General features: G+C 51.3%; 1 protein-coding gene across 1 annotated transcript; it reads right to left on the reverse strand.

Annotated features, from left to right (window-relative positions):
- Positions 1–16472: 16472 nt before the first annotated feature.
- Positions 16473–19331, reverse strand: inab (internexin neuronal intermediate filament protein, alpha b; the record flags this gene model as incomplete). The annotated part of the gene is made up of 3 exons (XM_079264628.1): positions 16473–16743; positions 16851–16975; positions 18300–19331. 3 exons carry the CDS (start codon positions 19329–19331, stop codon positions 16473–16475), a joined length of 1428 nt encoding a protein of 475 aa, XP_079120754.1.
- Positions 19332–22554: the final 3223 nt, after the last annotated feature.

Consider the following 22554-nt stretch of genomic DNA (forward strand, 5'->3'; position numbering starts at 1 on the left):
TCTCTGGGTTCTCTCCAGGTTCTCTCTGGGTTCTCTCTGGGTTCTCTCCGGGTTCTCTCCAGGTTCTCTCCAGGTTCTCTCCGGGTTCTCTCCAGGTTCTCCAGGTTCTCTCCAGGTTCTCCAGGTTCTCTCTGGGTTCTCTCTGGGTTCTCTCTGGGTTCTCTCCGGGTTCTCTCCAGGTTCTCTCTGGGTTCTCTCCGGGTTCTCTCCAGGTTCTCCAGGTTCTCTCTGGGTTCTCTCTGGGTTCTCTCCGGGTTCTCTCCAGGTTCTCTCTGGGTTCTCTCTCTGTTCTCTCTGGGTTCTCTCCGGGTTCTCTCCAGGTTCTCTCCAGGTTCTCTCCGGGTTCTCTCCAGGTTCTCCAGGTTCTCTCTGGGTTCTCTCTGGGTTCTCTCCGGGTTCTCTCCGGGTTCTCTGTGGGTTCTCTCCGGGTTCTCTGTGGGTTCTCTCCGGGTTCTCTCCGGGTTCTCTCCGGGTTCTCTCTGGGTTCTCTCCGGGTTCTCTCTGGGTTCTCTCTGGGTTCTCTCCGGGTTCTCTCCGGGTTCTCTGTGGGTTCTCTCCGGGTTCTCTCCGGGTTCTCTCCAGGTTCTCTCTGGGTTCTCTCCGGGTTTTCTCCAGGTTCTCTCCGGGTTCTCTCCAGGTTCTCCAGGTTCTCTCTGGGTTCTCTCTGGGTTCTCGCTGGGTTCTCTCCGGGTTCTCTCCAGGTACTCCAGGTTCTCTCTGGGTTCTCTCCGGGTTCTCTCCGGGTTCTCTGTGGGTTCTCTGTGGGTTCTCTCCGGGTTCTCTCCCGGTTCTCTCCGGGTTCTCTCTGGGTTCTCTCTGGGTTCTCTCCGGGTTCTCTCCGGGTTCTCTCCGGGTTCTCTCTGGGTTCTCTCTGGGTTCTCTCCGGGTTCTCTGTGGGTTCTCTCCGGGTTCTCTGTGGGTTCTCTGTGGGTTCTCTCCGGGTTCTCTCTGGGTTCTCTCCAGGTTCTCTCCGGGTTCTCTCCGGGTTCTTTCCAGGTTCTCTCCGGGTTCTCTCTGGGTTCTCTCCAGGTTCTCTCTGGGTTCTTTCCAGGTTCTCTCCGGGTTCTCTCCGGGTTCTTTCCAGGTTCTCTCCAGGTTCTCTCTGGGTTCTCTCCAGGTTCTCTCTGGGTTCTCTCCGGGTTCTTTCCAGGTTCTCTCCGGGTTCTCTCCAGGTTCTCTCTGGGTTCTCTCTGGGTTCTCTCCAGGTTCTCTCTGGGTTCTCTCCAGGTTCTCTCTGGGTTCTCTCTGGGTTCTCTCCAGGTTCTCTCCGGGTTCTCTCCGGGTTCTCTCTGGGTTCTCTCTGGGTTCTCTCCAGGTTCTCTCTGGGTTCTCTCCAGGTTCTCTCCAGGTTCTCTCCGGGTTCTCTCCAGGTTCTCCAGGTTCTCTCTGGGTTCTCTCCGGGTTCTCTCCGGGTTCTCTCTGGGTTCTCTCTGGGTTCTCTCCAGGTTCTCCGGCTTCCTCCCACCGTCCAGAGACGTGATGTCAGGTTAACTGGTTAAACTGCCCCTAGGAGTGAGTGGTTGTGTGTCTCTGTGTGTCTCTACGATGGACCGGTGAGCTGTCCAGGGTGTTCCCCGTCTTTCGCCCAAAGACTGCTGGGATAGGCTCCAGCTCCCCGCGACCCTTCCTCAGACACGGAAATGTCTGTGAGGTCAGTAAGGATAAAGAACGAAGAATGATGCTTCTTCTTTTCTAATGTTTTAATGTCTCTGTGAAGCCCTTTGAGTCACTCTGCTGTTGAATTGTGTCGTTCAGATGAACCTGCATAACGTGAACCTGAAATACGACAAAGATAATAGAGAGGATGTCAATTTTAGATTAAAAGTCAATTAAAATTCTCTCAGTTGGTCAAATCTGTGCCTCCTGAATGAAATCCTCTGCAGACGCTGGAGGAACAATGGCAGCCAGCCCCCTCCATCAGCGACACACACTTCCAGCTATAATTGTATTTTTCAGGTTGAATACTTTTGATGCCACTCAACCGTCCTCACATCCTGGTAGGAGGTGAAGAATTAAGGCCTCAGCCTTTCTGTTTACTCAGGGACAAACATGGTGCTTTCCTCCGCCTGTCTGGCTCTGCTGGCTCCATCTCGGCTATAAATAGCACCAAGAAAATAAGAAAAAACACCCTGATGTCATGGCTGCAAGAGAGAGAGAGAGAGAGAGAGAGCGCTACATCACTCAGGCCCCACCTCACCATGAATCAGCACCTTTAGAAAACAGATAGATCTGGTTGAATCCTGAAAAATACTGAGAATGATGGAAGGTCCTCATCAACAGGTAACATTTAAGAAGTTTGGAGCTGATTTGATGTCTTTAATTTTCACCCTGTGTCTGTACGCCGAAAGAGGCTTTAATCCCCTCAGACCTGTCTGGATAAGGCCAGCTTTGTGTCTGAGTTCTTTCCCCAAGGCTGCTGCAGCTCAGCAAGACACCGGCAACAGATTCTAAGGCAACAGTAACTCACAAATTAACCCTTTGTTTGCTGGTGTAGAGACGTAGATGTGCAGAGCTGCCTTGATAGAATCGTATCAAACATCTTTGCATTCACTAAATTAATATCCTGGAGTTTTAATGATGGTATGCTCCATTCACCCCACAGTCCTGGGTAGCAATAAACCAGTATGGAAAAACTGATCTATAAAAGATGAGGATGAGATCATGCTACTCCCTAACGAAACCCCAGTGTTAGCGTTCCTGGCAGACCCCAACGTGGCGCGAGGCACACAACATGTCAGACAACACCACGACATGAAGACTGTTAAGCTAAAGCTGAACATCTAAAACAGCTGCTGTTTATACAACATGTCGGTCACATATGAGGACTCCAACACCGGCCACCTTCATTCCCAACAGCTTTCCGGCTGCATCGGACTGATCATGTCGCCAGTCAGCGTCTTTAGCTTTTACTTGCTATGATGCTATGTCTAGTTTTCTGAGCTTTCTGCAGTGTTATAGTGATGAATCCTCATCAGACATGGGAGCGGCTCCGTTTTTTATCACCTAAACATGCGTTTGAGTTTTCCAGCAGGCTCCATGTTCGGTTTCCATGGCGATGGAAATGATTGGTTTTAGAGTTTTTTCTACTTGGACATTTTAGTGACGTCCCGGGGGAGGGACTCAGTGATTGGTCATCTTCTCCAGGTTGTGCACGTTCACGAGAAGAAAGTCACGCCCACCTTCATTGCTCAGTATTACGACACCTAGCAGCTGACCAATCAGACGCAGCCTGCGGGACAGAGGGCGGAGCTTTCTCTGTTGGGTTGTTTCTGGCTGATCTGAGAGGATCAATACAACATGACTGAAGGGGTTTGTGAAAAATGATTGATTATTTCTGATCCTTCTGGACTTGCATATTAAAATAAATTAGACTGAAATGTAGAGACATCTTAATTAATTGGCTAAAAGCAGGTTAAAGATTTACATTCAATTTGCTTTTATGGAATGACTTTGCACCACTTTTTAAGATTCTCTGGGTTTTAAGAGCTGTAATTTGCTTATTAATATGTCTGTAAGTTAGAAGAAGAGGGATGGATTTGATTGAAGATGCTGACGGCCTTGCTAGATTTACTGCAGTGGTCTGGCTACTTGTCACTTCTACCATCACAACTTCACATATCAGAAACAGAACATAAAAAGGTGGCTCCCCCCAATGCAACAAGGAGAACCAGAAATGGGATGATAACATGAACTTCTGGGGGACAAGGCAGATGTCTGGCTTCCTGTTTGTAATATTTGTGGATGCAGTGTGTAAATAACAATATCGTGCTGAAACTGGGTGAACGGTATCATGCCGTGATGCAAATAAGTGTTTGAACAGCCTGTGATTTTGCAAGTTCTCCCACTTAGAAACCATGGAGGGTCTGAAATCTTCACTGCATGTCCACTGTGAGAGACATCATGTAAAATAAATCTGGAAATCACATTGTATGACTTTTAAAATAATTTATTTAGATGTTACCGCTGTAAAAAAGTATTTGAACACCTGTCTATCAGCTAGAATTCTGACCTTCAAAGACCTGTTAGTCCGCCTTTAAAAAGCCCGCCTCCACTCCACTTTATTCATTATCTTAATCGCTTAGTCCGATGAATGGTTGCAGGGAAGCTAGTCTATCCCAGCAGCCTTTGGGCGACAGGCAGGGTACACCCTGGACAGCTCGCCAGTCCATTGCAGGGACACACAGCCAAATAACTACTCACACTCACTCCTAGGGGCAATTTAGAGTAACCAGTTAACCTAACATCATGTCTTTGGATGGTGGGAGGAAGCCGGAGAACCCAGAGAGAACCCATGCATACACGGGGAGAACATGCAAACTCCACACAGAAAGATCACTGACCAAACCTAGTCCCAGTGACAAGCAACACGCGACCTTCTTATTGTGAGGCCACAGTGCTAACCACTATGCCACCGTGCAGCCCTATTTAGAATATTTCATTCTTATATAATATGTTACACTTATTATTCTAAATGAGAAGCACCTGTTGGAGGTGGGATCTGGGTGACTGGGATCTGAGCCCAGACTGGGATCTGAATGCAGACTGGGATGTGAACCCAGACTGGGATCTGAATGCAGACTGGGATCTGAGCCCAGACTGGGATCTGGATGCAGACTGGGATCTGAACCCAGACTGGGATCTGAATGCAGACTGGGATCTGAGTCCAGACTGGGATCTGAATGCAGACTGGGATCTGAGCCCAGACTGGGATCTGAATGCAGACTGGGATCTGAGCCCAGACTGGGATCTGGATGCAGACTGGGATGTGAACCCAGACTGGGATCTGAATGCAGACTGGGATCTGAGTCCAGACTGGGATCTGAATGCAGACTGGGATCTGAGCCCAGACTGGGATCTGAATGCAGACTGGGATCTGAGCCCAGACTGGGATCTGGATGCAGACTGGGATGTGAACCCAGACTGGGATCTGAATGCAGACTGGGATGTGAACCCAGACTGGGATCTGAGCCCAGACTGGGATCTGAATGCAGACTGGGATGTGAACCCAGACTGGGATCTGAATGCAGACTGGGATCTGAGCCCAGACTGGGATCTGGATGCAGACTGGGATCTGAACCCAGACTGGGATCTGAATGCAGACTGGGATCTGAGTCCAGACTGGGATCTGAATGCAGACTGGGATCTGAGCCCAGACTGGGATCTGAATGCAGACTGGGATCTGAGCCCAGACTGGGATCTGGATGCAGACTGGGATGTGAACCCAGACTGGGATCTGGATGACTGGGATCTGAGCCCAGACTGGGATCTGAATGCAGACTGGGATCTGAGCCCAGACTGGGATCTGGATGACTGGGATCTGAGCCCAGACTGGGATCTGAATGCAGACTGGGATCTGAACCCAGACTAGGATCTGAATGCAGACTGGGATCTGAACCCAGACTAGGATCTGAATGCAGACTGGGATCTGAACCCAGACTAGGATCTGAATGCAGACTGGGATGTGAATCCAGACTGGGATCTGAGCCCAGACTGGGATCTGGATGACTGGGATCTGAGCCCAGACTGGGATCTGGATGCAGACTGGGATGTGAACCCAGACTGGGATCTGGATGACTGGGATCTGAGCCCAGACTGGGATCTGGATGCAGACTGGGATCTGAGCCCAGACTGGGATCTGAATGCAGACTGGGATGTGAACCCAGACTGGGATCTGAATGCAGACTGGGATCTGAGCCCAGACTGGGATCTGGATGCAGACTGGGATCTGAGCCCAGACTGGGATCTGAATGCAGACTGGGATCTGAGCCCAGACTGGGATCTGGATGCAGACTGGGATGTGAACCCAGACTGGGATCTGGATGACTGGGATCTGAGCCCAGACTGGGATCTGGATGACTGGGATCTGAGCCCAGACTGGGATCTGAATGCAGACTGGGATGTGAACCCAGACTGGGATCTGGATGACTGGGATCTGAGCCCAGACTGGGATCTGAATGCAGACTGGGATCTGAACCCAGACTAGGATCTGAATGCAGACTGGGATCTGAACCCAGACTAGGATCTGAATGCAGACTGGGATCTGAACCCAGACTAGGATCTGAATGCAGACTGGGATGTGAATCCAGACTGGGATCTGGGTGACTGGGATCTGAACCCAGACTGGGATCTGAATGCAGACTGGGATGTGAATCCAGACTGGGATCTGAGCCCAGACTGGGATCTGGGTGACTGGGATCTGAGCCCAGACTGGGATCTGAATGCAGACTGGGATCTGAATCCAGACTGGGATCTGAGCCCAGACTGGGATCTGAGCCCAGACTGGGATCTGAACCCAGACTGGGATGTGAACCCAGACTGGGATCTGAACCCAGACTGGGATCTGAGCCCAGACTGGGATCTGAATCCAGACTGGGATCTGAACCCAGACTGGGATCTGAGCCCAGACTGGGATCTGAGCCCAGACTGGGATCTGAACCCAGACTGGGATCTGAATGCAGACTGGGATCTGAACCCAGACTAGGATCTGAATGCAGACTGGGATCTGAACCCAGACTGGGATCTGAACCCAGACTGGGATGTGAACCCAGACTGGGATCTGAACCCACAATGGGATCTGGTTCCATCAGAGAGCAGCCTGATAGCCGGAGGTTCTTCCTCCCATCGTACTCTTAGAGACTCTGGAACCACAATAGACCTGTGGTCTGACAGCCAGTTCTCCGTATGGAATATATGGAACTGAGATTTATGCCATCAGTGAAGACATATAGATCACAGACACAAGATAATCAATATACATCTACACAAGCATGATACCTCTCCTTGAGCTGTCACCTTATCATGGTGGAGGGGTTTGTGTGTCCCTATGATTTTAGCAGTTATGTTGTTGGGGGCTTTATGCCCCTGGTAGGGTAACCCATGGCAAACAGGTATTTAGGTGAGGGACCAGACTAAGTACGGCTCAAAGACCCCATTTGATGAATACAAACCTGGGCATAAATGCTCCCTTGCCCGGACGCGGGTTATCGGGACCCCCCTCTGGAGCCAGGCCTGGGGGTGGGGCATGCGAGCGAGCGTCTGGTGGCCGGGCCTTTACCCGTGGGGCCCGGTTGTGTTCAGCCCGAAAGGGTTACATGGGCCCCATCTCCCGTGGGCTCACCATCTGCGGGAGGAGCCGTAGGGGTCGGGTGCAGTGTGAGCTGGGGGGCAGGAAGAGGCGGGGACCCTGGTGGTCCGATCCCCGGCTGCAGAAGCTGGCTCTAGGGACGTGGAACGTCACCTCTCTGGTGGGGAAGGAGCCTGAGCTTGTGCGTGAGGTTGAGCGGTTCCGACTAGATATAGTTGGACTCACCTCGACGCATGGCTTGGGCTCTGGAACCAGAACCCTCGAGAGGGGCTGGACTTTCTTCCACTCTGGAGTTGCTCATGGTGAGGTGTGGGCATTCTCATCAGCCCCCAGCTTGGTGCCTGCACGTTGGGGTTTACCCCGGTGGATGAAAGGGTAGTTTCCCTCCGCTTCCGGGTGGGGGGACGGGTCCTGACTGTTGTCTGTGCTTATGCACCGAACAGCAGTTCAGAGTACCCACCCTTTCTGGAGTCCTTGGAGGGAGTGCTGGAGGGGGCTCCTTCTGGGGACTCCATTGTTCTGCTGGGGGACTTCAATGCTCACGTGGGCAATGACAGTGAGACCTGGAGGGGAGTGATTGGGAGGCATGGTCCCCCTCCTCTGAACCCAAATGGTGTTTTGTTATTGGACTTCTGTGCTCGTCATGGATTGTCCATAACAAACACCATGTTCCAACATAAGAGTGTCCATATGTACACCTGGCATCAGGATTCCCTGGGCCGCAGTTCCATGATGGATTTTGTAGTCGTATCGTCGGACCTGCGGCCACATGCCTTGGACACTCGGGTGAAGAGGGGGCGGAGCTTCAACTGATCACCACCTGGTGGTGAGTTGGCTCAGATGGTGGGGGAGGAAGCCGGTCAGATCTGGCAGGCCCAAACGTGTTGTGAGGGTCTGCTGGGAACGTCTGACTGAGTCCCCTGTCAGAGCGAGCTTCAACTCCCACCTTCAGCAGAGCTTCAACCATGTCCCGAGTGAGGCGGGGGACATTGAGTCTGAATGGGCTGTGTTCCGTGCCTCTATTGTTGAGGCGGCCGGCCGGAGCTGTGGCTGTAAGGTCGTTGGTGCCTGTCGTGGCGGTAATCCCAGGACTCGTTGGTGGACACCAGCAGTGAGGGATGCCGTCAAGCTGAAGAAGGAGTCCTATCGGGCCTTCTTGGCCTGTGGGACTCTGGAGGCAGCTGATGGGTACCGACAGGCTAAGCGGCATGCGGCTTCGGCTGTCGCCAAGGCAAAAACTCAGGCATGGGAGTTTGGTGAGGCCATGGAGAAAGTCGCTGAGGTGGTTAAAAAGCTCCTTGGCGGCAAGGCCCCGGGGGTGGATGAGATCCGCCCGGAGTTCCTTAAGGCTCTGGATGCTGTGGGGCTGTCCTGGCTGACATGCCTCTGCAGCATCGCGTGGACATCAGGGACCGTGCCGCTGGACTGGCAGACTGGGGGGGTGTTCCCCCTTTTTAAGAAGGGGGACCGGAGGGTGTGTTCCAATTACAGGGGAATCACACTCCTCAGCCTCTCTGGTAAGGTCTATTCAGGGGTCCTGGAGAGGAGGGTCCGCCGGATAGTCGAATCTTGGATTGAGGAGGAGCAGTGTGGTTTTCGTCCTGACCGCAGAACATTGGAACAGCTCTATACCCTCTTTGGGGTCCTGGAGGGGGCATGGGAGTTTGCCCAACCAGTCTACATGTGCTTTGTGGACCTAGAGAAGGCATTCGACCGTGTCCCCCGGGGGCTCCTGTGGGGGATACTCCGGGAGTATGGGGTACCGGACCCCCTTGTAAGGGCTGTCCGGTCCCTGTACGACAGGTGTCAGAGCTTGGTCCACATTGCCGGTAGTAAGTCGGATCCGTTTCTGGTGAGGGTTGGACTCCGCCAAGGCTGCCTTTTATCACCGATTCTGTTCATAACTTATATGGACAGAATTTCGAGGTGCAGCCAAGGTGTTGAGGGGATCCAGCTTGGTGGCCTCAGGATTGGGTCCCTGCTTTTTGCAGATGACGTGGTCCTGTTGGCTTCATCTGGTCGTGATCTCCAGCTCTCACTTGAGCGATTCGCGGCCGAGTGTGAAGCGGCTGGGATGAGAATCAGCACCTCCAAATCTGAGACCATGGTCCTCAGCCAGAATAGGGTGGATTGTCCTCTCCGGGTCGGGAGTCAGGTCCTGCCTCAAGTGGAGGAGTTTAAATATCTCGGGGTCTTGTTCACGAGTGAGGGAAAGATGGAGCGCGAGATCGACAGACGGATCGGTGCGGCGTCTGCAGTAATGCGGACTCTGCGCCGTTCTGTTGTGGTGAAGAAGGAGCTGAGCCAGAAGGAGAAGCTCTCCATTTACCAGTCGATCTACGTTCCTACCCTCACCTATGGTCATGAGCTGTGGGTCGTGACCGAAAGAACCAGATCTCGTATACAGGCGGCTGAAATGTGTTTCCTCCGCAGGGTGGCCGGGCTCTCCCTTAGAGATAGGGTGAGGAGCTTGGTCATCCGGGAGGGGCTCAGAGTAGAGCCGCTGCTCCTCCACATCGAGAGGAACCAGTTGAGGTGGCTCGGGCATCTGGTCAGGATGCCTCCTGGACCTCCCTGGTGAGGTGTTCCAGGCACGTCCCTCTGGGAGGAGACCCCGGGGAAGACCCAGGACATGCTGGAGGGATTATATCTCTCGGCTGGCCTGGGAACGCCTCGGGATCCCCCCCCGCAGAGTTGGCAAATGTGGCTGGGGAGAGGGAAGTCTGGGCTTCCATGCTTAGGCTGCTGCCCCCGCGACCCGACTCCGGATAAGCGGCAGAAGATGGATGGATGGATGGCCTTTTTTTTTTGGAAATCTAGGAGTAATGATTAAAGGAAAAGATCTACATATACATAGATCATCACAAGCCGGTGAGGTAGATCTACACCTTTCAGTCCTTCAGGGATGTGCACCCAAACAATAAGTTCATTTATGAACCAAGCAAAATGAGAAAAAAACATTTTCTGAAAAGTTTTAGAGCAACAATCAGGTGATCTGTCAGTTTCATATTTCTTCACTAAAAAGAGAAAATAATTTAATCTGGGAACATAAAGCTGGATCAGATCAGTTCAGACCACCAAGCTGAGTCTCCTTGACCCCTTTATGTGACCAGTAATGTGTTCTTCAGCGTCTCTGAGCAGACGTGCACTTAAAGACATGATGGATGAGTAACTCCTGCACGCCGTTGCTTCCTACATCCAGCCACCCCTGCTCCTCTCTGAGCACCTTAAGAAGCTCAGGTCTCATGGGTCATCAGTGATTATCTCTCCTCCTCCCCACCAGATGGGTGGGACCGCCGCATGTGCCCTTGTGACGCAGGTTGCAGTTCGTCAAAGATTTATACCCCTGCAATGCTGCTGAGTGGAAGGTGTGGCAGGAATGTCACTGTGAGAGCCCTGTTACGAAACAACAACAACTTTCTATTTTCAGTTTCACCTCAGACCCCCTCCCTCTGTTCCACCATCACAGAAGGTATCGGTGCAAGGCTACAGCGTTCACGGAGCATGCCGCCAAGCTCCAGCCTGCAGCATGACACGCAGAGAGAAGCCTTGTCAGCGTCTGAATGGGGAAATTCACCACAACTGCTGTTTTACTTGAGAAATGGCAGCTTTTTAAATGAAAGAGCAACATGCAAAGTGGGTATGAAAGCTGACAAACACCAAACCAGCCCATGACTTAACAGAACGAGAGCTTTTTTATCCCACATAGTTGGACACTTTGTCCTGAAAGGTGTCCGAGTTCAACACATCAAGCTAACGTGAGTGTGTGGCCTTTCCAGGCCACCCCGCTGACCAATGAGAGCAGGTTTCTGGGAATGGATGCTGTTCATACAATTCATCCACATGTGCTATGACAGCTGCAGTGCACTTCATTTTCATCATGCGTTTCTTCTTCTTCTTCTTCTTCTTCTGCCGCTTATCCGGGGTCAGGTCGCGGGGGCAGCAGCCTAAGCAGGGAAGCGCAGACTTCCCTCTCCCCAGCCACATTTACCAACACTGCGGGGGGATCCCGAGGCGTTCCCAGGCCAGCCGAGAGATGTAATCCCTCCAGCGTGTCCTGGGTCTTCCCCGGGGTCTCCTCCCAGAGGGACGTGCCTGGAACACCCCACCAGGGAGGTCCAGGAGGCATCCTGACCAGATGCCCGATCCACCTCAACTGGTTCCTCTTGATGCGGAGGAGCAGCGGCTCTACTCTGATCTCCTCCCGGATGACCGAGCTCCTCACCCTATCTCTAAGGGAGAGCCCGGCCACCCTGCGGAGGAAACACATTTCAGCCGCCTGTATACGAGATCTGGTTCTTTCGGTCACGACCCACAGCTCATGACCATAGGTGAGGGTAGGAACGTAGATCGACTGGTAAATGGAGAGCTTCTCCTTCTGGCTCAGCTCCTTCTTCACCACAACAGAACGGCGCAGAGTCCACATTACTGCAGACGCCGCACCGATCCGTCTGTCGATCTCGCGCTCCATCTTTCCCTCACTCGTGAACAAGACCCCGAGATATTTAAACTCCTCCACTTGAGGCAGGACCTGACTCCCGACCCGGAGAGGGCAATCCACCCTATTCCGGCTGAGGACCATGGTCTCAGATTTGGAGGTGCTGATTCTCATCCCAGCCGCTTCACACTCGGCCACAAATCGCTCAAGTGAGAGCTGGAGATCACGACCAGATGAAGCCAACAGGACCACGTCATCTGCAAAAAGCAGGGGCCCAATCCTGAGGCCACCAAGTCGGATCCCCTCAACACCTCGGCTGCGCCTAGAAATTCTGTCCATATAAGTTATGAACAGAATCGGTGATAAAGGGCAGCCTTGGTGGAGTCCAACCCTCACCGGAAACGAATCCGACTTACTACCAGCAATGCGGACCAAGCTCTGACACCTGTCGTACAGGGACCGGACAGCCCTTACAAGGGGGTCAGGTACCACATACTCCCGGAGTACCCCCCACAGGAGCCCCCGGGGGACACGGTCGAATGCCTTCTCCAGGTCCACAAAGCACATGTAGACTGGTTGGGCAAACTCCCATGCCCCTTCCAGGACCCCAAAGAGGGTATAGAGCTGGTCCACTGTTCTGCGACCAGGACGAAAACCACACTGCTCCTCCTCAATCCGGGATTCAACTATCCGGCGGACCCTCCTCTCCAGGACCCCTGAATAGACCTTACCAGGGAGGCTGAGGAGTGTGATTCCCCTGTAATTGGAACACACCCTCCGGTCCCCCTTCTTAAAAAGGGGGACCACCACCCCAATCTGCCAATCCAGCGGTACTGTCCCCGATGTCCACGCAATGCTGCAGAGGCATGACAGCCAGGACAGCCCCACAGCATCCAGAGCCTTAAGGAACTCCGGGCGGATCTCATCCACCCCCGGGGCCTTGCCGCCAAGGAGCTTTTTGACCACCTCAGCGACTTCAGCCCCAGAGATAGAAGAGTCCACCCCTGAGTCCACCAGCTCTGCTTCCTCATCGGAAGGCGTGTTGGTAGGATTGAGGAGGTCTTCGAAGTATTCCTTCCACCGACCCACTACGTCCCGAGTTGAGGTCAGCAGCTCCCCATCTCCACTGTACACAGTATTGATGGAGCACTGCTTCCCCCTCCTGAGCCGCTGGATGGTGGACCAGAATCTCCTCGAAGCCATCTGGAAGTCTTTCTCCATGGCCTCGCCGAACTCCTCCCATGCCCGAGTTTTTTCCTCGGCAACAGCCGAAGCCGCATGCCGCTTAGCCTGTCGGTACCCATCAGCTGCCTCCAGAGTCCCACAGGCCAAGAAGGCCCGATAGGACTCCTTCTTCAGCTTGACGGCATCCCTCACTGCTGGTGTCCACCAACGAGTCCTGGGATTACCACCACGACAGGCACCAACGACCTTACAGCCACAGCTCCGGCCGGCCGCCTCAGCAATAGAGACATGGAACACAGCCCATTCGGACTCAACGTCCCCCGCCTCACTCGGGACATGGTTGAAGCTCTGCTGAAGGTGGGAGTTGAAGCTCGCTCTGACGGGGGACTCAGCCAGACCTTCCCAGCAGACCCTCACAACACGTTTGGGCCTGCCAGATCTGACCGGCTCCCCCCCCCCACCATCTGAGCCAACTCACCACCAGGTGGTGATCAGTTGAAGCTCCGCCCCTCTCTTCACCCGAGTGTCCAAGGCATGTGGCCGCAGGTCCGACGATACGACTACAAAATCGATCATCGAACTGCGGCCCAGGGAATCCTGATGCCAGGTGTACATATGGACACTCTTATGTTGGAACATGGTGTTCGTTATGGACAATCCATGACGAGCACAGAAGTCCAATAACAAAACACCATTTGGGTTCAGGGGGGGGGACCATGCCTCCCAATCACTCCCCTCCAGGTCTCACTGTCATTGCCCACGTGAGCATTGAAGCCCCCCAGCAGAACAATGGAGTCCCCAGAAGGAGCACCCTCCAGCACTCCCTCCAATGACCCCAGAAAGGGTGGGTACTCTGAACTGCTGTTCGGTGCATAAGCACAGACAACAGTCAGGACCCGTCCCCCCACCCGGAGGCGGAGGGAAACTACCCTTTCATCCACCGGGGTAAACCCCAACGTGCAGGCACCAAGCTGGGGGCTGATGAGAATGCCCACACCTGCTCGGCGCCTCCCACCATGAGCAACTCCAGAGTGGAAGAAGGTCCAGCCCCTTTCGAGGGTACTGGTTCCAGAGCCCAAGCCATGCGTCGAGGTGAGTCCAACTATATCTAGTCGGAACCGCTCAACCTCGCGCACAAGCTCAGGCTCCTTCCCCACCAGAGAGGTGACGTTCCACGTCCCTAGAGCCAGCTTCTGCAGCCGGGGATCGGACCGCCAGGGTCCCCGCCCCTTGCTGCCGCCCAGCTCACACTGCACCCGACCCTCACGGCTCCTCCCGCAGATGGTGAGTCCACGGGAGGTGGGGCCCATGTAACCCTTTCGGGCTGAGCCCGACCGGGCCCCATGGGCGAAGGCCCGGCCACCAGACGCTCGCTCTCGTACCCCACCTCCAGGCCTGGCTCCAGAGGGGGGTCCCGGTAACCCGCCTCTGGGCAAGGGAACATTTCCGCCCAGGTTTGTCATCATCAAAGAGGTCGATGAGCCGTGCTTGGTCTGGTCCCTCCCCTAGACACCTGTTTGCCATGGGTGACCCTACCAGGGGCATAAAGCCCCCGACAACATAGCTGCTAGGATCTTCGGGACGCACAAACCCCTCCACCACAATAGGGTGACGGCTCAGGGAGGGGAAAAAAAAAAAAAAAAAGGCATGAAAATAAAAAGAGCAGCTGACTGAAGGCAGACGACCGGCGAAGCTTCTCGTCACCTCACCAGCAGTGTGTTGATCTGGTTGTTTTTCTGTTAATAAGATGCATAAACATGGAGGATGTATGTGCCTCGATATGACACACTTTCTTTTATATGCTGTGCATTTATTTGTATGTGAACGATAAACACAGAAGACGTGTGCAGTTCCAGTATTGTCAAGTCTTTATTGATATGGTGTCATACAGCAATACATAAGCAGCAGTCACAGTAAAGAGAACAGCATGTCAGCTACATTCAGTCCCTATGCTTCTATGAGAAATACTAATGAGGAGAAAATAACGACGAAACACGTCAAACACGTGGCCAGAAGCTGCTGGTGTTTTAAGGCATTTTACTTCCTACGCTAGTTGTTCTACGTTTGACTGATTATTGATTGTTGGTTATGGATTTGTGACATATTGGGTTTTTGGAAAATGATTTTCCATGAATGTGCACATAGAAAACTGTGGCAGTGCTGTAAGAGTGGTTTACAGTGTGAGGATAAAGGCTTGAGGCTTGTAGCAGTGCCATTAGAGCTTTTCTTCCCCTTCGCACCTGAAGTAAACATTCGTTGAAGCGAACGGCTCGACTTTCAGACTGGGCTGTCTTTCTGTCTGGTATGATGATAGGCCACGGTGTCGCAGTACAAACACACTTAGTACAGTACTAAGATACTTGTCAGCAGCTTGCTGTAGTTTGTTTGGTTTTTCTTTTCGTTCAGTGTGTGTGCTGCTGTCAGGAGGAGAAGATAGCTGTGTTAGAGCTGGCAGTGCACAAGCAGAACAACACAAGGATTCCTAGAGGTGATGTTGAACTACAACAGACATTTTATCCAGTCATGGCTACAGCTGGAAGGAGAGAGAGGTCAAGTTGTTTCAGACACATCGTGGTCTGCCAGGCTTTCACTGAACACGGTTATTGGCGCGGTTTCTTCAGGCTGAGTGACATGATTCTGGGGTTAAAGATGTGCTTCATGGTGCCATGCCGTCCACACCTGCAGGGAGGGCTCATACGGCATGTCACGCATTCGTCTCCAATGCCTCGTTTCCTGCCATGTTAGCATTACAGGTTAGCATAATTTGTCTTTTTGAAAAGTAGTTTTACCTTTAGAGTAGATTGTGCAAACTGCTTGTCAGCTGGCTTATAGTTACATGTGTGAAAGAAGGGTTTCCTTCCTCATCATCATAGCATCAGCAGCGGAGAGCTGAGCTCACAGCCTGACAGGTGAGCCCACCTGTCAGGCTAGGTGGCTAACAGGCGTGCATGATGACGCATTCCATGCAAGCATGACAATCACATGCAAATGATGCTGGTTTTAGATACGGCGGTGCTGTTTCAGAGTCTTGGTCATTTAATTAGTTAAAAAAAACATTTTTGCAAATGCAACATCTACAGGGAGTCACATGGGGTTGGAGCTCTTTCTCCAGCTGGTTGACCACGGTCAAACCTGCACATCGTCAGAGGAGAGAATCCACACAAAGGGGACTAAATGCAACGAAAGACGCCGTGCAAAGTCTCAGCAGGACTTTATCATTAATCTGGTTTATTTGGACTGTTTGTGCTGCAGCTCCGAGGCGTCAGCAATCCTTCTTATCCTGTAAGTGACTGCAGACCGTACCTCTTTCTGTTGTGTAAATGAGAACTGCAGCTATCACACACACACACACGCACACACACACACTTCTGTTGTAATGTGTTCAGCTCACAGCTTGTGGTTTAAAGCCTGAGCAGAGTTGTGACGTGACGTTGGTGAGAAAGAGCAGCTGAGTTTGGAGTTACTGACAGACCTCGGAACCAGATGCTACCTGTGTGCTTGTTTCTACTCAAAGCTGAGTGTGTGTGAGGCGGAAGCGAGAAGAGCTTCCTGTGTTTTCTGATCATGTGATGTTAGAGAAGAACTAGATTCCTTTTGGAGAACACCTGTGAGGGACCAACATGAAGCAGCTGCTTGGTCCTCGCTCTAACACTGCAGACATTCACCACTAATGAGCTATGCGTTGTAGGACTGGAGGTGGACGGAGGTTCACTTTGCCAAATAAAGGGAGACTGAAGGGATGGAGAGCAGGCTTACTGCAGGCATTCAGTTTTTCTGGTGCGTGGGGATTTCCTCCTGCTGCTTCTCCATCTTCTTGGTGGAGACCACCGTCTCCTCGTAGACTTCTCGCTGGGACACCTTGCCTCCAGACCTGCTCTGCTGCTCCTCTTCTTTGCCCTCCTTCTTGGAGGCCTTGCCAGAGCTGGTGTAGATGCGGGTTTGGTAGCTGTAGCCCTGCCCTCCCCCGGTGCCCACAGAAGGGCCAGGGTAGGTGAGACCTGTTCCGATGCGGGTCTCCTCACCTTCCAGAAGCTTCCTGCAGAGACCGCGGTGCAGGAAGGGATTGAGAGAAAGCAGAGGTGAAGGGATGAAGAAAGGGAACCCAGACTCTCCATTTTCTGTCTTCTGGAGGAAGGAACTCACCTGTAAGCGGCAATTTCAATATCCAGCGCCATCTTGACGTTCAGCAGGTCCTGATATTCCCGCAGATGACGCGCCATCTCGCTCTTGGTGGTCCTCAGCTCATTTTCCAGCTCCGCCATGCTGTCCTGAAGCAGGAACAGGAGACCAGGGAGGTGAAAGTTAAAACATGATGGCACTGCACGGAGAGAGGAGCCGTTTGGGTGAAATGATGGTGATGATGATGGTGATGATGATGATGATGGTGATGATGATGATGATGATGAAGATGGTGAAGATGATGATGGTGATGGTGATGATGATGAAGATGGTGATGAAGATGGTGATGATGGTGATGATGATGGTGATGATGGTGGTGATGATGATGATGATGATGGTGATGATGATGATGATGATGAAGATGGTGAAGATGATGATGGTGATGGTGATGATGATGAAGATGGTGATGAAGATGGTGATGATGGTGATGATGATGGTGATGATGGTGGTGATGATGATGATGATGATGGTGATGATGATGGTGAAGATGGTGATGATGATGATGAAGATGGTGATGAAGATGGTGATGATGGTGATGATGGTGGTGATGATGATGGTGATGATGGTGATGATGGTGGTGATGATGATGATGATGGTGATGATGATGGTGAAGATGATGATGGTGATGATGATGATGATGGTGATGAAGATGGTGATGATGGTGGTGATGATGATGGTGATGGTGATGATGGTGATGTGATGATGATGGTGATGATGGTGATGATGAAGATGGTGATGATGATGGAGATGGTGATGATGATGATGATGATGAAGATGGTGAAGATGATGATGGTGATGGTGATGATGATGATGATGGTGATGAAGATGGTGATGATGGTGATGATGGTGGTGATGATGATGATGATGATGGTGATGATGATGGTGAAGATGGTGATGATGATGATGAAGATGGTGATGAAGATGGTGATGATGGTGATGATGGTGGTGATGATGATGGTGATGATGATGGTGATGATGATGATGAAGATGGTGAAGATGATGATGGTGATGATGATGATGATGGTGATGAAGATGGTGATGATGGTGGTGATGATGATGGTGATGGTGATGATGGTGATGTGATGATGATGGTGATGATGAAGATGGTGATGATGATGGAGATGGTGATGATGATGAAGATGGTGATGATGATGGTGATGATGAAGATGGTGTGGTGATGATGATGGTGATTATGGTGATGTGATGATGATGATGATGATGGTGATGATGAAGATGGTGATGATGATGGAGATGGTGATGATGATGAAGATGGTGATGATGATGGTGATGATGAAGATGGTGTGGTGATGATGATGGAGATGGTGATGATGATGAAGATGGTGATGATGAAGATGCTGATGATGATGATGATGATGGTGAAATCAGCTGACAGGTCTTCATCAGCAGCCCTACCTGGTAGGACCCGATCTCCACGTTGTGCCTGTCCTCCATCTCGTGCAGCTGCTTCTCCAGAGACTCGTTGGTTCCCCTCAGACTCTCGATCTCGATGGTCTTGGACTGCAGCTGCCTCCTGAACTCGTTCATCTCCTCCCTGCTGGCGCGGATGGCCTCGTTGCTCCGGTTTGCCTGCTCCGACAGGTCTGCAAACTTGCTCTTGTACCACTCCTCGGCGGACTGCAGGTTCTTGGAGGCCATGGACTCGTACTGGCCGCGAATCTCTTTCAGGGCGGAGGTGAGGTCTGGTTTGGACACCTCCATCTCCACGGACACCTGCGCAGCCTGGATCATGTCCGTCAGCTCGGCCACCTCTTCCTCGTGCACCTTCCTGAGGAAGTTGATCTCGTCCAGGAGGGACTCCACCTTCTTCTCCAGGTCCAGACGCACCATGGTGGCATCGTCCACGTCCTTCTTGAAAGCCTTGAGGGTGGCTTCCGCCTCCTCCCTGGCGCGGAACTCCTCCTCGTACTTGGCCCTCAGCTTCTGCAGGTCGTCATCAAGGTGGTCCCTCTCGATCACCAGCTGGGACTTGTCTCCGTTCAGCTCCTCGAGCTGCACGCGCAGCTCGCGGATCTCCTGCTGGTAGAGGTCCGCGAGGCGCGAGGGCTCCGCCTGGCGCTGCCGCAGCGCGAGCAGCTCCGTCTCCAGCACCTTGTTGTGCTGCTCCAGGTTGCGCACCTTCTCTATGAACATGGCGAAGCGGTCGTTGAGACCCTGCATCTGCTCCTTCTCATTGGTGCGGATAATTTTAAACTCGTTGTTCAGGACGCTGCTCTGGCTCAGGTCGAAGGTCTCCAGCGGTGTGGAGAAGGAGCGGCCGGACCTCCGGCCGAACGACGCGGTGCTCCGGGACAGAGAGGAGGAGCGGTAGCCCCCGCGCGAGGACACGCTCATCGCCGCGCGCGATGGAGAGGACGAATAGCGGGGAGAGTCCCCGAAGATCCTCCGGTAGGAGGAGGAGGAGGAGGCTTCAGACCCGTAGCTCATCTTCGCCTGCATGGAGAGCGCGCGGAGCGGTGGGCGCGCCTCCTTTTATAGGGGGGGTCGACCCCATCACTAATTAATGCGCGCGGGTTGATGTCAGGTGGTCCACACATGGCAACCAGATAATAATAATAATAATAATAATAATAATAATAATAATAATAATAATAATAATAATAATAATAATAACAATAAGAAGAAGAAGAAGAAGAAAAAGCATGACTCAGCATTCTGCCTCCAGTCTTTTCTTTTTCTCTTTTCTTTTCAATTCAGTTCAATTCGAGCTTTATGGAGGACATAGAATCCTAGTCCATAGAAACAGAAAAAATAAAATAAAATGGAAATAAAATCTTTTCATTTTTACTATTAGAAATGAAAGTGCTGCGATGGACTGGCGAGCTGTCCAGGGTGTACCCTGCCTGTCGCCCAAAGCCGGCTGGGATAGGCTCCAGCTTCCCCGCGACCCTGAATTGGATTAAGCGGTTCGGAAAATGAATGAATGAATGAAATGAAAGTGCATTTTTTCTGACTCTTAATGAAAGTAATCTGAGTAATGTGTATGCAGATCTAATCTCTGCACGGACTTTTCAGCCTGTAAAAATATAGTCTGAATATAATTCTGCAGATTTTCTGACAGCATGAACTCATCAGAAAAGGAGCACATCTGCTGATAACGTGAGAACTGGACCTCACTGCACTGCCAGTAAAATGTTTGCAGGACTTTATGTGTAATTATATTAAATAACGAGACTATCTGCGTGTTAATCTGCCCAAAAACAACAAGGAAGACAGAGATAAAGCACACAGATCATGAGGAACTGCCGCACTTTGCGCCGCGCAGCGGCGACATGCGGGTGTTTGCTGCCCTCTGGTGGCGCCATGACGCAACGCACGTGCACGCGGAACTCCGCTGGATGTTTGCCTGATTGTAGAATCTGAAGTGGCATTTAGGTGGAAATTTCACCTCATAATGTGTCAAATCTTCCAAGTTCCCAGAAAAATGGCAGATTGGTTGTTTGGAGCTTTGTTCTCTTTTGTGTTTTTATTTTTGAACAATGAGGAGTCACAGGTCTGCAGGAAGCCGAGGTGAACTGTGAGGACAGAGAGTCATGTGTACATTCTGCTGTTTAGAATCACAGATCAGAATGAACTTTGTGCCAGAACGCAGCGTGATGACTTCACTTTTCTGCTTCTGAGATAAAGCACAGGTTTGTCTCTCAGTGTTTATATCTGATCCCATTCATGCTTAAAACAGGTGAAAGGACACAAAGTTTCTGCTCTTTGAATTTGGAGAAAGTCAATAAAAATGAATCATGTATGACAGTTGTGTTGACACATAGAGACATTACTGAATGAGCCACATGGAGACAGGTTAGCTGGACAGGAATCTCAGGAGACGAGACACCTGATCCAGAAGATGCTTGATGAGACCAAACCTTGTGAAGAGAACTCTGATGGCAGGAGGCATGGAGAGAGCAGTAGCATCCTATGGGCTCGGATCCGGAGCAGTGAAGTAACCATAACGCTTTTAGAGAAAATGCAGACAGACTGAGAACTGGGGCCACAGTTCCTCCTTCCAGACAACAACAATCTGCCACGTTTGTCCCGGCAGAGGACGTCCAGGTAGGAGAGAGGCCGAACTTCCAGAGACGTCCGAGATGGTGGCATAAAAAGTAGGAAAAAGATAAAAAGCCTTGTGTTGAGGTCAGAAGGAGAAGCTGAGCTGGCAGCAATGAGTAGTGGCTAACCACCACCCCCCACCTGCCAATAGGAGGATGAGACGCGCCATGATTGTGAAAAACCTCCTCCTGCAGGACAAGCCTTCCAGGGTGTAGACAAACAGTCTAGCAAGGAACAGGTTGGGTGTATTTATGTGTACAGAAAAGGACTGTCTTACTGCTTGTAAATCAGTTATAATAAAAACCAGAACTCTAGATGTATAAACTGAGTTTTTAGGCAATGATGTGACAAATGGAAGTTTTTATGCATGTAATATCCAAACACAGGTGTGAACGGTGACATCAGAACTGAGTCCAGATCTTAACGTCACGCTCAGCGTGTTCATGTCAGGGAAACTCCAGTAAACGTGAGTCGGCATCCAGACTGTCAAGGAGCAACAACTTAAAATAACTTCAGGAGTGGAACTTTCTGGAAGTTCTCATGTCTGCATTCAAAGTGTAAAATCTTATTCTTATAAATAGGAAATAAATGTCTTTGTTACTTGGTACCAGATTAATAGCTGTTTCATAATGAAACTTTGCAGCTTGAAACGCCGTCTGATGACGACACTTTAGAAGTTCTTTACAGTCAGGCCAGAAGTGTGCAGACAGCAGGTTAGTCATGATTATATATGGAAGACTGAAATGGCCAAAATCACAAAAAAATACAAAAATATAAAAATGGCTCCATAAACGAATTGATAAGACAATAATTTTTACAAAACAAATTCATAAAGTTTTTCCATTAAAGTGTTGAACATAAATTCATATTTTTTTGTCAGTTTCAACATTTTTAATGGAACTTTGTTGTTTTTTTCATTTTTTTCATTTTTTTTACTTGTCTGTGTAATGTTCTGTTAGATTTATTTATTCTGTGCTTTTAAAAGTTTCTTTCTTGCGTTATTTTTTATGCCCATATTCATTTCTGTATTCTTTGATATTTTCTTCAATGAAAAAGTAGCCTATTTATTTCTGTGTTTTAGTTTCATGACATTTTATTTTTATTTTACCTTATTACCCCCTGAGCCGTCACCCTATTGTGGTGGAGGGGTTTGTGCGTCCCGAAGATCCTAGCAGCTATGTTGTCGGGGGCTTTATGCCCCTGGTAGGGTCACCCATGGCAAACAGGTGTCTAGGGGAGGGACCAGACCAAGCACGGCTCATCAACCTCTTTGATGATGACAAACCTGGGCGGAAATGTTCCCTTGCCCGGAGGCGGGTTACCGGGACCCCCCTCTGGAGCCAGGCCTGGAGGTGGGGTACGAGAGCGAGCGTCTGGTGGCCGGGCCTTCGCCCATGGGGCCCGGTCGGGCTCAGCCCGAAAGGGTTACATGGGCCCCACCTCCCGTGGGCTCACCATCTGCGGGAGGAGCCGTAGGGGTCGGATGCAATGTGAGCTGGGCGGCAGCAAGGGGCGGGGACCCTGGCGGTCCGATCCCCGACTGCAGAAGCTGGCTCTAGGGATGTGGAACGTCACCTCTCTGGTGGGGAAGGAGCCTGAGCTTGTG

The sequence above is a fragment of the Telmatherina bonti genome, assembly GCF_933228915.1.
Source record: "Telmatherina bonti genome assembly, chromosome: 3".
In the NCBI taxonomy this organism is placed as follows: domain Eukaryota; kingdom Metazoa; phylum Chordata; class Actinopteri; order Atheriniformes; family Telmatherinidae; genus Telmatherina; species Telmatherina bonti.